The 16,145-nt window shown below is 41.8% G+C and overlaps 2 protein-coding genes and 1 long non-coding RNA gene across 4 annotated transcripts in view; 2 read left to right on the forward strand and 1 right to left on the reverse strand.

The window, feature by feature from the left end:
* The window catches only part of LOC132830268 (E3 ubiquitin-protein ligase TRIM50-like), a 40,729-nt gene extending 36,191 nt beyond the window's left edge, over positions 1–4,538 (forward strand). Inside the window, exon 7 of the mRNA XM_060847812.1 lies at positions 3,994–4,538. Coding sequence (XP_060703795.1) covers positions 3,994–4,538 — 545 coding nt within the window. The remainder of the gene's footprint in view (positions 1–3,993) is intronic.
* Positions 4,539–9,562: 5,024 nt separating this feature from the next.
* LOC132830298 (uncharacterized) lies at positions 9,563–12,367 on the reverse strand. The gene is made up of 2 exons (XR_009646360.1): positions 12,283–12,367; positions 9,563–10,889 (listed from the first exon to the last, which is right to left on the reverse strand). It is a non-coding gene; the product is annotated as an uncharacterized LOC132830298 (long non-coding RNA).
* lig3 (ligase III, DNA, ATP-dependent) overlaps positions 11,807–16,145 on the forward strand; it is a 69,228-nt gene continuing 64,889 nt past the window's right edge. For both annotated transcript variants that reach the window (XM_060847876.1, XM_060847877.1), the window contains exon 1: positions 11,807–11,956. The gene's annotated coding sequence lies outside the window, so the exon portion shown is untranslated. The remainder of the gene's footprint in view (positions 11,957–16,145) is intronic.

The following is a 16,145-nucleotide window of genomic DNA, read 5'->3' on the forward strand; positions in this document are numbered from 1 at the left end:
ACAAAGAGGTTTTAATGACATGAATGTGCATTTTACTTTATCTCAGATGAGGACTGAAGTCCTGATGAGTTTCCCTCTCCTCTGAGTCCCCAGTGGGAACTGGAATTTAGACAGTTTCTCATGTCTGGTAGGATGGTGATAGAGTAGGACCTCTAAGCCTGTCGACTTCACTATTCTCTTTGTTTCTTTTCTTTTTTTCACTCTTTTCTCATTTTTTTTTCTCTTTGTCTCTTTGGTTTCTCTTACTTCTTGCTGAAGAGCTCGGTCGAAGTGATGGCATCAACAGACTCAACTAGGCCCAACAGCACGGACTCAAGGCGATAGTGTCAGATGCAAGTTTGGGTTCACGGCAGCTTCTGCATTAATGAGGCAATAATGGCTGCTGTGGCAGAGGCAGGTTTGGGTTCTCAGCAATGTCTGCGTCCAGTGCGGTAGAAGCGAATTTGAGCGTACTCCACAATCCTACAGCAGCACCCAGCACCATTGGTGGCGTCTGCATTGGCAAGGTCCATCAAGGACTCATAGTGGTGAGGGTGTCGGTGGAGGCAAGATGGCGCCAAAGTGTGGCGACGTTCATTTGAGTGATGGCAACTCCACAAAGGCAACTTCTATCTGACTACCAGGCCCGTGGTCTACGACAGAGCATTGAACAAGAAGGACTGTAAAGTTGAACATTCATTATTTCTTCATTTTCTGCCTTTATATTCTATGTTTTGGTTTATTTTTCTGTATTTTCAGATGTCACCGGAGAGTGGTGACACTATACAACACTTTTCACTGTATTTTGTAACAAAATATATGTGAGAATAAATAATTAAAGTCAATAAATCTATCAAATCAAATCAAAGGTTTCCCTTCCCTGACTTGGGGAATTCCAGATACATTCTCCACATGGTTGGACATCCTTCTGAAGAAAATAAGGTAGCAGTTATGAGTATAACAGCAGGCTGTAGGTTAGTAAGCACTATGAAATCCCAGTGGAATAGGGGTGAAGACTTGACATTATGTTTAGTTTTGGATTAGTGGTGCTGGAAAAGCACAGCAGTTCAGGCAGCATCCGAGGAGCAGTAAAATCGACGTTTTGGGCAAAAGCCCTTCCTCAGGAATACAGGCAGAGTGCCTGAAGGGAAGGCTTTTGCCCGAAACGTCAATTTTACTGCTCTTCGGATGCTGCCTGAACAGCTGTGCTTTTCCAGCACCACTAATCCAGAATCTGGTTTCCAGCATCTGCAGTCATTGTTTTTATCATTATGTTTAGTTTTGCAGCTCTTCCAACAATCTCAATGCCAATCAGAAGAAAGCAATCAGAATTATTGACTCTATGACACCCCATCCACTCTCTTCAATACTGACACACTGTGACTGCTGTGTGTATCATTTACAGAATATTTGAAGCAACTTACCAAAGTCCATTTGATAGCACATCCCACCTGTGGCTTCCACCACTTCGAAGGCTAAGGGCAGCAAGTCCAAATGAACACCATCACATCCACATTCTCCTTCAAAACACGCATCAACTTGATGTGGAAATCTATTGCAATCCACCCATTAACTGTTGTGTCTATTTTGTTTTATTCTCTTGTGGTTTCAGGCAGCATCTATTGCCGATCCCTCATTGCCTTTGAGAAAGTGGTGCTGAGCTGCTTTCTCGAATTGCTGTAGTCTGTGTGCTTTAGTTAGATCCACAATGTTGTTAGTAAAGGAGTCCCAGCATTTCAACTAAGCAACAAGTGAAAGAATGGTGATATATTTCCAAGTCAGAATGTCTTGGAGAGGAACTTGAAGATGGTGGTATTCCAATGTATATGCTGCCCTTGTCCTTCTCGATGGAAGTGGGTGTGAATTTTGAAGGTACTGTCTAAGGACCTTTGGTGAATTTCTGCAGCACATCTTGCAAATAGTATCTTGGAACCTAAGAACTTTCTCATAACAGCATTGAAGATGGCCTGTCATAACATGATCTAATAGGAACAAGAATAGACCATAGGCTGCTTGAGCATGCTCCAGCATTCAACATTGCGTGCAATTCTGGTCTCCTTCCTATTGGAAAGATGTTGTGAAACTTGAAAGGGTTCAGAAAAGATTTACAAGGATGCTGCCAGGGTTGGAGGATTTGAGCTATAGGGAGAGGCTGAACAGGCTGGGGCTGTTTTCCCTGGAGCATCGGAGACTGAGGGGTGACCTTATAGAGGTTTACAAAATTATGAGGGGCATGGATAGGATAAATAGACAAAGTCTTTTCCCTGCGGTCGGGGAGTCCAGAACTAGAGGGCATAGGTTTAGGGTGAGAGGGGAAAGATATAAAAGAGACCTAAGGGGCAACTTTTTCATGCAGTGGGTGGTACGTGTATGGAATGAGCAGCCAGAGGATTTGGTGGAGGCTGGTACAATTGCAACATTTAAGAGGCATTTGGATGGGTATATGAATGGGAAGGGTTTGGAGGGATATGGGCCTGGTGCTGGCAGGTGGGACTAGATTGGGTTGTGATATCTGGTTGGCATGGACAGGTTGGACTGAAGCGTCTGTTTCCGTGCTGTACATCTCTATGACTCTATGTCAAGTCTGATATTCTGCCTCAGTTTCATGTTGCCCATATCCTGTGATTTATTGGAGTTTGAAATATCCATCTATCCCAGCCCTGATTATGCTGTTGATGCAGCAGCAGTTACACCCTGGGCAGACAATCCCAAAGTTTCACAGCACTCTTGCGTGAAGTTTTTTTTCTCCTCAACTGATCAACCTCTTATGCTGAACATTCTGTCCTCATGTTCTAGATTTCCCAGATATAAGAAACAACCTCTCCGTGTCTGCCCTTTCAGAATCTTGTATGTTTCTGTTGCAAGGTGCTCCAGCCAAAGCTCATCTGCTCTTCTTTCTCTTCTCTTTTCCTTCCTTGTACTGTTCCTTTTTTCTTCTTATTTTCTTTGCTTTGACTCCCAGCCTTTAGCGATCGACGAGTGTCGGACTGCGACAAGCATCAATTCCTGGCCTGGCGCTGCGGCTTCTCGTACCAGTTTCCCAACCTGATGCAATGGTCTCCTGGCTTCCTGTAGCAGCCTCCTGGCTTTCCACAGTGGCCTCCCACCATGTCATGGCATCCTCCCAGCATCCCGCAGTGGCTTCCCAGTGTTGGCATGACGACTTTCTGACCTGGTGTAGTGGTTATGTAGCGTGGCATGGCAACCTCCTAGCCTGCACATTGGCTACCCACCGCAGCCTCTCAGCATGGCGACCTTCTCCCAATGTGGTGTGTCACTGGCACGGTGCAGAGCCAGAACCCAGTACAGACTGGAAGCTAAGTGCCAGCGTGGCCTACTGTAATGCAGTCTTTTCTGTAACACTGAACATTTTATTTCTGTAATAAATCTTGTAACAAAAGAAAGTTGTGCCTAGGTATTTTGCATCTAAGTTGGTGCTACAATTGGTGACATAGAAACTTCTATTTAATGAGATCACCTCTCATTCTTCTAAACTCGAGAGAGTAGAGTTCCAATTTATGCAGCCTGACATAACTGAACAACTCTTTCATTCCAAGAACCTGTCTTTGTTATATTGTCTTCAAAGCAAGTAAAACCTTCCTTAAGTGGAGACCAAAACAGTACAAAATATTACAGCTGTGGTCCCAACAAAGCATGTACAACTGTACTAAGGTCTGTTTATTCTGGAACTTCAAGCCTCTTGTAATAATAGCCAATATGATATTTGCCTTCCTAATTTCTGCAGCAGTTCAAGAGAATGACCTCCCACCCAACCACCATCTCAAGTGTGACAAGGATGGGAATAAATGGTGGTCTTGCCAGCTGTATTTCAAAAATTAATTTTTAAAATAAGACAATTGGTCTGCATCTACCTCATTGTAGCGTCTTCAGTGAGATGGGTATTGTTGTGATATTTACAGTAAAGTGTAAATCAATAAAATGCAATCTAGAATTGCATATTTCTCTCCAGGCTAGACCTTTTCCCCATGTAGAATGTTTTTTCTTTTTTTTCAGACCCAGAGGAATTAAAATTGGATCCCAGCACTGCGCACCCACTTCTGATCATAACCAACGGAAGCACCAGGGTAGAATGTGGAACATACCTCAAGCGCTTGTCATTAATACAGGAACGATTTGACTACAATACCTGCATCCTCGCCAACAAAGGCTTTTCCTCAGGCAAGCACTACTGGCAAGTGATTGTCAACGAGAAGATGAAGTGGCGTCTTGGTGTGATCAAAGGAACTACAGGCCGCAAAGGAAAGCTGAATAAGACTCCCGAGAATGGAGTCTGGATGATCGGAGTGAAGGAAGGAAAGATTTATGAGGCATACAAGAGTCCCAAAGTCCAACTTACACTCTTTGTGAGGCCACGGAAAATTGGCATCTTCCTGGATTATGAAGGAAAGCGTCTCTCCTTCTACAATGTGGATAATCCTGATGAGCTGAGTTTGATCTATACGTTCGATGCAGACTTTCAAGGGAAGATTTATCCAATTTTTGATCTTTGCTGCATGGACAGAAGTGACTTAGCCCCTATCACACTCTGTCGTGTATAAATAATCCCAACCTCACAGCAAGGTGCATCATGGGTCGCATGTAACTTTATGATAAAAATTATTTTTAATCAACTCTAGGGCAGGTTGGACTTGAACTCAGACTTTCGAGCTCAGAGGCAGTGATCCTGGATTCTCTGAACTTCCTTTATGATAACATGACAGCTGCTTTCATGTCATAGTGACTGCCACCTGATTTTGTCACATGTCGTGCCCAATGAAAGGCAGTATTTAATTCTTGAGAGCCTCCTTTTCAAACTATTAGCACAGTTGCTATGTTTAACTGTAAATGGATCTATGTTTTATTGGGCCTGTACCTTTAAGTTTACTGATCTGTGTGGGGTGATTGTAATAAAGTGTTCAAAAGCTCAGAGAATGCTAGTGACAAAGAGAACAAATAACTGTTGGCAAATTTCTCCCTTAAGGTGAAAAGAACTAAGGGTTTGGTTTTCTATTTTTCAGATTGTTTCAATTTGTAACAAAGAATTGTTTGTATCACTAAGACTATTTTCTGTTTTTAATTAAGTCTGGATGTAACATGTGTTTGGTGACAAGAATGTGACAGAAATGCTTGGTTGCAACACATTTATGATACATTATAGAAGCCTATAAAGATAACATAAAATCTTATCACACAGAAAGTGCACATTAGCCCATTTTACTTGTGCTGATTCCTTGAAAGAGCTTTCCAATTTGTCCCAATTTCCTACCCTCTCCCTATAAACTTACAATTTTCTCCCCTACAGGTATATCCAGTTTGCAGAGGGCTCTTATGGTGCAGTGGTAGTGTAACCTACCTTTGGGCTTAGGTTCAAGTCTCATCAGCTCCAGAAGTATGTAATAACAAATCTGAACAGTTTGATCAGAAATGTCGATATCCAATTTACATTTGAAAATTGTTATTAAATGTGTTCCACTGCCCTTTCAAGAGTACATTCTGGATCAGTATCGAAGGCAAAAATATTTATTTGTATCCAGGCTTACACTTTTGCTGAACAATGTCCTTCCAGTCTGCTGTACAAAGCAAATAGAACCTGTATGAAAAATTGTAATAATTTAGAAGAGCACCAAAGATTCTTAAACTGCTACTCTACTGCCTTATAAAGGCAAGTAACAAAAAAAATTAATAAAATGAATGACTGCAAGTATAATTGAACTACAATAACACTTTGTACTGTTTTAACCTGTTGTACTCTTCAGAACGCACAGTGCAGATTAGTGACTGGTGGGGAAATAGAACAGGTTCAGTTGGTAGCGCTCATGACTTTGTTCGGAATAGAATGCATTGTAAAAATATTGGCATCATTTAATTGACAGGCCACCCGTGTGTGGCAGTCTAGTTCAAGATGGTGGACAGTCTTCCAAAGCAGGAAACCCCAGTGGGAGAGCCTGGAGCACTGGATGGATGGCACCCCCATTGCAAGAGATTCACGCAGCTGTGACAGGAAGGAAACCATAAGGAAGCTTCACAATGGAAATGATGAGTATGCTCAATTTAATACTTGAGAAAACACCATGCACACAGCTCATAGGGTCATGGGAACGATTGTGATCAAGGCTGTGGCTTTTGCATTTTTCTGGTAGAGTCATGGTTTCAGTGACAAAGGGCCGGGCCTGCCTTTGGGAAGATGACTCCAAGAGGCTGCCAACATCCAGACCAAGCAGGGAAGATCACCTGGTGATGGTGTTAGCAACTTGCCCCAACTTCATTTGTCTCGTGGGTAGGTAGCCATTGCCCACACTTACTGCACTTCATGCAGAATCACGAGGAAGCATTAGTGAATTAGGTGGCTAACCTGATCTATAAGGTTTTTGTTGGTCCTGTCTTCAAATCCATGTACCAGGGCTAGGCAAATTATGCCAACACCCTCCCCCACACCAAATACTAGAGCAGAGGTAGGGAACCTTTTCATTTGGAAGGCCACATGATGTTAGTTGTAATCTAGTAAGGCCACATCCAAGAAACTTCAACTATATATTCTTCAAAATTCACATTATTTTGTAAAGAACTAACTACTATGTACTAATTAACTAAAAAAAAGTTAATTCTAAAGTTAACTAACCTTTTAATGACTTTGTTGTGACTGCTTTTTGTAGGAAAGCATTTGAATATTTGGTTGCAGCATGGAGGTCTGCAGTTTTAGCTGATCCTCTAGATGGGTATCCATCATTTGTGACCTTAAGGGCATCTTGAGTTTGGTTAAGTAGGAGAATGTATATTCACAGCAATAAGTGGTTGAAAAGCAAGAAAGCATTTTTCGTGTATATTGCCGAAGGCATGGGTATTCTATTGCATTTTACCATATTTCAATCGGATCTTTCTAAGCATCAAATAAGGACTTTAAAATGTCATCTTCTGAGAGCTCAATCAATTCCAAAGTAGTTCTTTAGGAGCCTTGGAGACATCAGCTAGATGAGGTTGAAATGCTAATTTCAATGTGATGTCATGATTCTCAAAGTCAGAGAACCTTTCATTGTATTTCTTTTACTCTCTGGTATTTTAAATACATTCATTTTAAAATTAAAATAAAAATAATAAAGGATGAGAAAACATATTAATAACATATTAATAAAAAATAAAAGATTTGTTCTGCAAAATGTAAATGCATTCAAAAGGTCACGCACAATGGCCTAGAAGGCCGCAGGTCCCCCACCCCTGGACTCAAGTATAGAATCTGAACTGGCATTGCAGGGGGTGCTGCACTATGCTGCCTTATGTATTGATGAAATGTTAAGCCAAAGCTCCACTTGCCCTCTCTGGATGTTAAAGATTCCATATGCTATTTCAAAGACAGAGAGGAGAATTATCCTCAGTGTCCTAGCCAATATCTATCCCTAAATCAGCATTACCAAGACAAATTACCTCATCATTATAACTTTACAATTTCTGGGAGTTTACTGTGTCCAGATTGGCTGTTTTCCTAAATTACAATGTGACTCCACTTCAAAAGTACTTCACAAATGGTGCAGTGCTGTGGGAAGTCCTGGAAGCAAAATGACATGGTACAAACATAAGATCCTTTTCTTTCAAGCATTTGCTAACTTTTTTTCAGCCAGTGCTGAGGCACTTTGTCAATGTGAGCTTTACTGTTTTTAATCCAGAGTATACTTCACATTTATTTAAAGTGTTAAAAAAGGCCTCAGCTCAGTATATATCAATTTCCATCATGTTCTAAGTCTCTCCAAGACCCTTGCAAATTTTTGCAGTTTTTTCTGACCATTATTTTCTGAGAATAGTGTCATGGCAGCCATTATTTTATAATAATAGGATGCACCAACTCCAAGGCATTATTGGCTTTTCATTGGTGAATGTACTCATTCTTATTGAATGCTGAGATTGAATTGGATTAAGGCAGCCCCTGATTTGCTTCTGCAGTGAGCTATCGAAATTTTGTATGATGGTAGTTCAGCAATTTAACTCCATCAGTTTTTGCACCAACATTTGCATCTGTACATGAAGGTTGCAGTTTTAAAGATTTTTAATGAACAGTGGTTGTAAATAAAGCAAAGCTCAGATCACAGGTTATCACATTATGTTCTGCTCTCCTTTATTTAATTAACTCTCTGTTTTTGCATTTGAAAATGCAATATCGTTTACTGGAATTAAATACTTTCATACTTAATTAAAGAACTGGCACAAAAAGATTTTTTTGAACTAAAAATGGTAACATACATGGCAATATTCAATATTCTGGCTTCCTTTTATCCACTAAGTTTCTTGTTTCCTCGTCACCTAAGGGTAAGCACTGTTTCTGTAGGATTGTTCCAAAAGCACCTGCTTAATGGTGAACATTCTTTGTGACTGACAGCAGACTATTTGATTACAATTCAGGAATATCTCAATTCCAACCAAGCATATTCCAGAAGGTGTTCAACCGCTGAGACTAATCATGGTCCACCCTTGGTTCCCCCAAACAGGGATCAGATAACTTGATAAAAACTGAAAGAAATATAGATGATGTAAATCAGAAACAAAATCAGAAATAGCTGGAAAAGCTCAGCAGGTCTGGCAGCATCTCAAGAGGAATCAGAATTAATTGAGTTCTGAGGAAGGATCACTGGACCTGAAACATTTACTCTGATTTCGGATAACGTGATGTACGCCTGGGATTGGACCAATGACATTGCAAATAATCTACTGTTACAGCCCCCTACGAGGGAAGCTACAAAATAGGTTTGAAATCATTAATGGTGAACATTTCTTGGGATGGTGTTTAACACATCTCCTGATAAAATGTATCTTTTTGAAAATCCTATCAGATTGACATAATAGGTCAAAGTAGCGGTGAGGAGAATTGTATGAGTGTGTGAAATATTTGAGAGATTTTAGGAGTTGATAGGTTAGATAAGGAGAAATCAGTTCTTTTGATAATGGTGTGCTGAACACTAATCTTAAAGCTAGACTGTCCGGGGTCATGTCAGGAAGCATTTCCTTATATTGAAAATAATGGAACTCTGAAACTCTTATCTTCCAAAAAGCTGTTGATGCTAGATCAATGGAAAATTGAGATCAATGGTTGATCATACTTCATTACCCAAGGGCTTTAAGAGTTATGAAATAAAGGGAACAAATTGCAGCAAGGTTCATATTACACCCATTTAATTGAATGGCAGAAAAGGCTGAATGGCCTATCCCTATTTCTGTGTTTGCTCAAAAGCACCCTAAGCAGTTAATGGCACCCTTAAAACCAGCTGTCTCCTGTGAAATGTGATTTTGTGTGAATCTGTACATAGAAACTCAGCTTGTTCTTACTAATGCCACAGGTAGATCACAGAAATCAAGATGTGACAACAATGGTACACATTGGCATCCTATCAGTGGATGGAGATGAGATCTGACAATCAGAATTTTATTTTGCATTAAGGCGGTAACCTGTAGTTTATTTGTTGGACACAACATCATCCTTCAGTGGCAAATGTTATGGGAATGTCCTATCAGAAATGTTAATTTTAATATACATTGACTGGACATTTTCCTAAATTTTGGACTTTTTGGAAAGAACACTTTGCAAGAAAAGGAGACTGACTGCAACAGGGAAAATGTTTAATTTGCAAAGACCAAACACTGCTCAATTGGAGACACTGAATCTACAAAACCTTCAGAAAGAGGTCACATATCACATTTAGACAGACTGATAAACATTTTGGCAATAAAAGGAATTGGACACAGAACCAGAGAAAAAACTTGACCTGAGCAATTGCCTTTGCGGTTCTCTGAAATCCCTCTTATTTATGTGTGAGAACTGAAAACTTACTGGAAGGTCCTGTCACTAAAAATAGTGTGTTCTGACAAGAGAATTTGAAAATGAGAAATTAATTCAGTGAGTTAAAATTGATCCAGGAAGACATCCCAACATCAACTGTGCAAAGTTACTTTGGCTTAAGATTGTCATTTGCACAATTTGTGAAATTATTTTTCTTGAGTTTAACAGTTACTTAGCCAAGGAATTTTCTAGTTAACACAGCAGAGGTTTTATGTTTTTTCTTCTCCTGACTTGAAGGTTGTGCACATGTATGTTAGTTTTCAAGGAGGGTTGTATATATTTGTATCACTTAGACATTTTTAAAATAATTATACATTTGCTTCAGCAAGATTATTTGACAATACATTATTTCTGGCTGACTTGTTTCTGACACTGAGCTAGATATTCTTAATTCAAACTTTGTTCAGGAAATGAAGTGGTAAATCAATTTAAACCTCCTAACTGAATCAGAACAGAGGTAATAGATCAGTGCTTTCTGAATATATTTGTTGAGCTGTACTCGCTTCCTGTTTAATCTAGAAAGGTGAGAAATGGTAAGGCCATATGTATTGCCCATGCCTAATTTCCCTGAAATGTTGTCTTTTCATGATACTTATTATTGATTTTTTTTTAACGTGAATGGCATACTGGCTAACCATAGGGAGCACAAGATGTTAATCACATTGAATTCCTTCAAAACAGCAAAAGCAAACTTTGTCTGATACTTTTGTGTCATTTTGTCATGTAGATGTAGTTTAAGCTGACTCACTCCATGCATGTTCAAATACACATATTATTAATGGTTCAAAGTTTGTGAGAAGATTTGTAGCTCGGGTGCTCGTTGTTGTGGTTCTGTTCGCCGAGCTGGGAATTTGTGTTGCAGACGTTTCGTCCCCTCTCTAGGTGACATCCTCAGTGCTTGGGAGCCTCCTGTGAAGCGCTTCTGTGATCTTTCCTTCGGCATTTGTAGTGGTTTGTCTCTGCCGCTTCCGGTTGTCAGTTCCAGCTGTCCGTTGCAGTGGCCGGTATATTGGGTCCAGGTCGATGTGCTTATTGATTGAATCTGTGCCATGCCTCTAGGAATTCCCTGGCTGTTCAAATCTAATCTAATCTGGTAAAAAGAAATCACAATTGAATCACAGCAAACTAGCATGAGAAATAGGCAAGATAGATTGTTGGCCTTTACTTCATAGGGTACAAAGTATTAAAAGAGATCTTGCTAAAACTACACCAGCCACTCATAAGACCACACCTAGAATACTGTGAATAGTTTTGGTCCTCATCTAAGAACAGATATATTAGCATTGCGGCATTCCAGAAAAGGTTCACCAGGCTGATAACAGGTATGGAGGAATGGTCTTATGAGGAGAGATTAAGTAGATTGGTCCTGTAGTCTTTGGAGTTTAGAAGAATGAGTGGTTACCTTATTGAAATGTACAATATTCCAAGGAGAACGTCTAGGACCAGAAGGGACGCGGAGGAAGAGAGGGAGGGAGCACAGGCCACGCTCAGGGAGGGCCACGCTTGAGGGAGGCCACGCTCGTGGAGGGTGGGAGAGAGAGGGAGGGCGGGGCAGGGCAGGCCATGCTCGGGGGGTTGGGGGCTGGGTGGAGCTGAGATGCCATGCTCGGGGAGGGAGGGGGTGGCGGGTGGGCCATGCTCGGGGGGGGGGGTAGGGGTGCTGGGGGCGGGTGGGGGAGGGAGAGGAGTGGGGAGGGGAGGGAGGAGGAGGGGGAGGAGGGGTGAGAGTGGGCGAGGATGGGTGGGCCATGCTCGGGGAGGGAGAATAGGGTGGAGGGGGGTAGGAGGGGTGGGCTATGCCTGGGGGGGGGGGGAGAGGGGATGGGGTGTGGGAAGAAGAGGGAGGGGTTGGGGGCGGGGCTGTGGGAGGGAGAGGATGGGGTGGGTCTGTGGGAGGGAGAGGGTGGGGAGTGGGAGGGAGAGGATGGGGTGGGTCTGGGGGAGGGAGAGGGTGGGGAGTAGGAGGAGGAGGCCACGCTGGGGGGAGTGAGTGAGTGAGTCTGACGTTGGTTTTGTGTCGGGGGACAGTTCCTCTGAGGGAGCCTTTAAACGGGCGCCACGTCACAGAGGCTGCGGCCGGGACAAAGCGCGAGGGCCGCCTCTTAAAGGGGAGGTGTCCGGGCGGCGCGGAGAGCGGGCCGCAGCTTCATCAACCAGGTCAGTCGGTGAGGGACAGCGGGGGGTGTCCAACAACCGAGCCCCGAGGCCTCGCCCAGCTCCCGGCTGTAGACTGCCTTCGCCCTTGTCCCCGGCTCCTCCGGGAGATTCACGACCAGCGGCCGGGGCTTGAGAGTCTGGGCCTTGAGGCCTCGGACCTCGATTTGGCGGCGGCGGAAGGGAAGAAGAATTTTGCCGAAGGTCCTTCGAGGCTGCAAAGGGCCGGTGAAAGGCCGTGGCCCCGAGCTTAAAGAGGACGGGCATCTCCCTCCATGTAACCGTCAGGCCGTGGAGAAATGTTTAACACCCGCCCTCCTTTAACTTACAAACACGAACAAATGTCTAACTCGTACAGATCCACTGCCAGGCCCATGGCATCTCATCAAATCCTAAAACTGCACCCACTACTTTATTGTTACTTTTGAGCTGATGGGCGTGTTTTTAAAAAAAGCCCTTTGGCGGAGTTTCTCCAAATGTGGGAATGACAGCTCCACGGGGCTGGAAATCAAAGTCTCTGGGATGTAAACCCACCAGCTTTTCCCTCCCAGGCACAAACCAATATAGTTTGATGGCTTCTTAATATCATTAGTAACTTACCTGACTTCGAACAGGCAGGGTCTTTTTAGAAAAATTTAAATCATTACAATTGAAAACTTTTGTGGTGCAGTGGAAGTACCCATACTCGAAACTAGGAAACCAGGTTATGTCCCATCTGCTCTCCAAGTGTATAACACATCTGAACAGGTTAACTAGTACAAATCTAAACACAGGAGTTAAGCCCCTATGCTCCTGCTGTGCCATTCAGTAGGATCCTAGCTGATCCTGTATCTCAATACCATGTTCCTGCCTTCTCCTCACGCCCAATGATGCCTGTAAAATCTTCAAATTCATCTATTTCTTTCTTGAATATGTTGAGTCATTTGGTCCCCACTGCTTTGTGTGATGGGAGCAGGATACTAAACATCTTGGTTTGCTGTGTATGTGTGACAGTGCAGCTATGTGCATACTGGTCAGAAATGGGGCTCCTTTAAAATGCTACTATGGAAAGAACAATTAAAGGTCATTTGCTTTCAAATAAATAGCCTGTGCATATTGGGAAAACGCTTTGAGGGGTCACTTGTAACAATATTATGGATGGGATGGTAACTGGATAAAGGTGACTATTTATACATTTTTTTTTACTTGACCACATTGAGAGACTCCAGTATTGCTTGAAAAAAGCAATAAAATGATCTTGTGTAACTTATGCTGTGGTAATGCTTGTTGTATTCTGAATGTTACATATCATTCATTTCTAAGTGTTTTCAAAGAGCTGGGGGAGGAATTGAGACAAAGCTGGTCCTATCTTTTCTTCTGGAGCTTTCATAGATATGCACCAGGATATCAATGATATTCGAGGGAGCAATGGTAATGGAGAAACCTATCTAGTTTGATTGCAGAGTGCAGTTGGTTCTTCGTTTGGCCGAGTTAAGGTTCTGGTTTGCAATTAGTAATTTACTGATTTTTAAGTGGTTTGAATCACCCCTAGATCCCTGATTCTGACATGACTTATTTAGGGAATGTCAAATGAAGAAGGTGTTTCAGGGCACAAGATACTCTGCATTTACTTAAGTACAAAAATGTAAGTGTAATTCAAGAAAAAAAAGCAAAGGCAATAAAGCAGTGAAATAATACAATTATACAGAGGACAGTAATTAAATACACTATCAAATTAAACATGAGTTAAACACTATTAGAAGCTAGAAAGCAGTTGTAATCACAGAAGCTAATTAGACTTCCTAACCTTGGGGTTCCTGCACTGTCACTACCTGTCTCCCTCACCCTGCTAGTTGGATACTTTGGGATCTTGAGAGTTCAGCTAACCACTGAGGAAAATACAGGTCTAAAGTGTGTCAGGTTGCTGAGGTTCGTGCTGTCAGTTCTTTTGGATCGGAATAGGTCTGTGTCTGGAAGCTCTCATTTGGATAGCGCTTGATGGACATTCTCCCCGCCCCATCCAATGTCCTTTGTTGCAGTGATGCTCTTGGTTTGTCTTCCTGATTTAGCTTCTCTGTTCGGCCTCTGTGGTTCTTGCTTCTGAAGCTGCTTGTTGGGCCTGGAGCCTTTGGGGAAGCTGTTTCTGCAGGAGATTGTTGTTGAAAAAGATGTCCCTCTGGTGAGGTAGGGCTTGTGTTGCCATTGTGTTTCTGGTGTTCCTTTTGAGGTTAGTTGGCTTCCTCATTGTTAAGAGTACGTGCAAATGGATTCTGATTAAAGTTGAATGCCTGATACCTCTGTGAATAAATGTTGATTGAAGTTGAAGTTGACGTATCTGTAAAAGTTCCAAAATGTCTGCTGCTGTGTAGCCCAAGGTGTAAAAGTTTGTTTCTGTCTAGAGTGTTAGGTCTGTTTGATTGTTCTCTTGGAGTGCAGGTGAATGTTAGAATTTCAGGTTGAACAATAGTCTCACACGCAGCCAGAATGATTTCAGTCTGGATTTGTTGCAGCCTAAGGCCAGTCTTTAGTCCGGTATTTTAGTTATTAGAAAAGTCCAGGATCCTGTCCAGTAGTTTAGATAATGAGGACTTTAGACTCAATCCTACACTGGTTAGTTGCCATCTGTCCCTTCCTAGGCTTAATTCTAGTGCTTTAATTGCCCAATGAGATGGCGAAGGGCGAAGCATTCCAATTAGCTGTTGGTGGTGGCAAGAGCAGGTTTGGATGGGCAGATGCATCATCTGGGGAATAATATAACTCTGAGATTGGAGGGTTCTGTTATAAGATAGATCTTAATCTGGATAGCTGTAATTGTCTCAGCAACCAGTCTTCTCTTCTGGGGAGGGAATTGCAGATTTCTAATACTCATTTGTTACTGAGTTGTTTTTTAAAATAAGTGCTTTCTGATTTTCCTCAAGAAGGCCAACCCTGGTTTTGGAAATACATTCCTCTGAACAAGGAAACAATTTCCCTGTATTTATCCTGGTGAATTCTTTTAACATTGAAAATCTCTGTTTAGGCAGCTTACTGTATAAGCTAATACCTTAAATTAACCTGCTATAACTCTGCCTTTGAGGTATGCACCCAAGTCAAAGCTCTACAGTGTCTGCCCCATTATAAGTAAAGGCCAATATTTGTTGGTATTTTTAATGCTTTTTGCACCTATTCGTTACTGTTAAGAAATTCATACACATTGAATTTCCAAACCTTTTTGTTTCTCCACATGTTTTACTGTTTTTAGGGAAAAAAGATTTCTTTCTTGAGTCCAAAGTAGATGGCCTTGCATTTGTCTCTAATAACCTTAATGTGCCATAGTTTAATCAACTTACCTAATGTATGTCCCTTTCTTAATGGACTGTGCATGTAAATCAAGCAATTGCAAAACACGGGTGATCTACTGGCGGTGGCTAATGGATGAAAAGATACCATGGGCGATTTGGTGATGGGAAAACAATGTTCAGTTGTGTGCAAGGGCACTCTGGATACAAAATAAAATGTCCTTTTGGAACTTCTGACACTACTTAATGTCCTTTCTAATTTGGTGTCACCTACAGACTTGTATAATTAAATCACTATAAGATACGACGAATGGATTCTGATCTCTGGGGAACATTTTCACATATTGCTAAAGGAGCTCTTCTTTCTTGTAAAATGGATCAATTACAATCTAAAAACAAAAATCTAAAAAAACCTGTTTTGAAAATTGTTTGAATATTATCAATTATTTAAACTAAAACAAAGTTGGCATGAGAAAGGGTTATCTGGTTCTACCTTCTTACATACAATGGCTGGAACTGTTATTGGATGTCACTCCAAAATCGACTGTTTCAGCCCAGGCGAAAGTGAGGTCTGCAGATGCTGGAGATCAGAGCTGAAAATGTGTTGCTGGAAAAGCGCAGCAGGTCAGGCAGCATCCAAGAAACAGGAAATACGCCCTTCATCAGGCTTATGCCCGAAACGTCGAATTTCCTGTTCCTTGGATGCTGCCTGACCTGCTGCGCTTTTCCAGCAACACATTTTCAGCCCTGTTTCAGACCAGACCAAGTAAACAGCTCGTAGAACAATCAAAAGGATTCTGCTCATTTCTGCTCATGCTTCGTTTGCGTTATATCCACTTGAACGATGGAAAATCTTTAACAAATGACCATGTATCTGTCTTATAAAGAAGTATCACGTTTAACCTGAAATAACTGCTTCAGTCTGTGGTGTTGTG

The sequence above is a fragment of the Hemiscyllium ocellatum genome, chromosome 31 (assembly GCF_020745735.1).
Source record: "Hemiscyllium ocellatum isolate sHemOce1 chromosome 31, sHemOce1.pat.X.cur, whole genome shotgun sequence".
In the NCBI taxonomy this organism is placed as follows: domain Eukaryota; kingdom Metazoa; phylum Chordata; class Chondrichthyes; order Orectolobiformes; family Hemiscylliidae; genus Hemiscyllium; species Hemiscyllium ocellatum.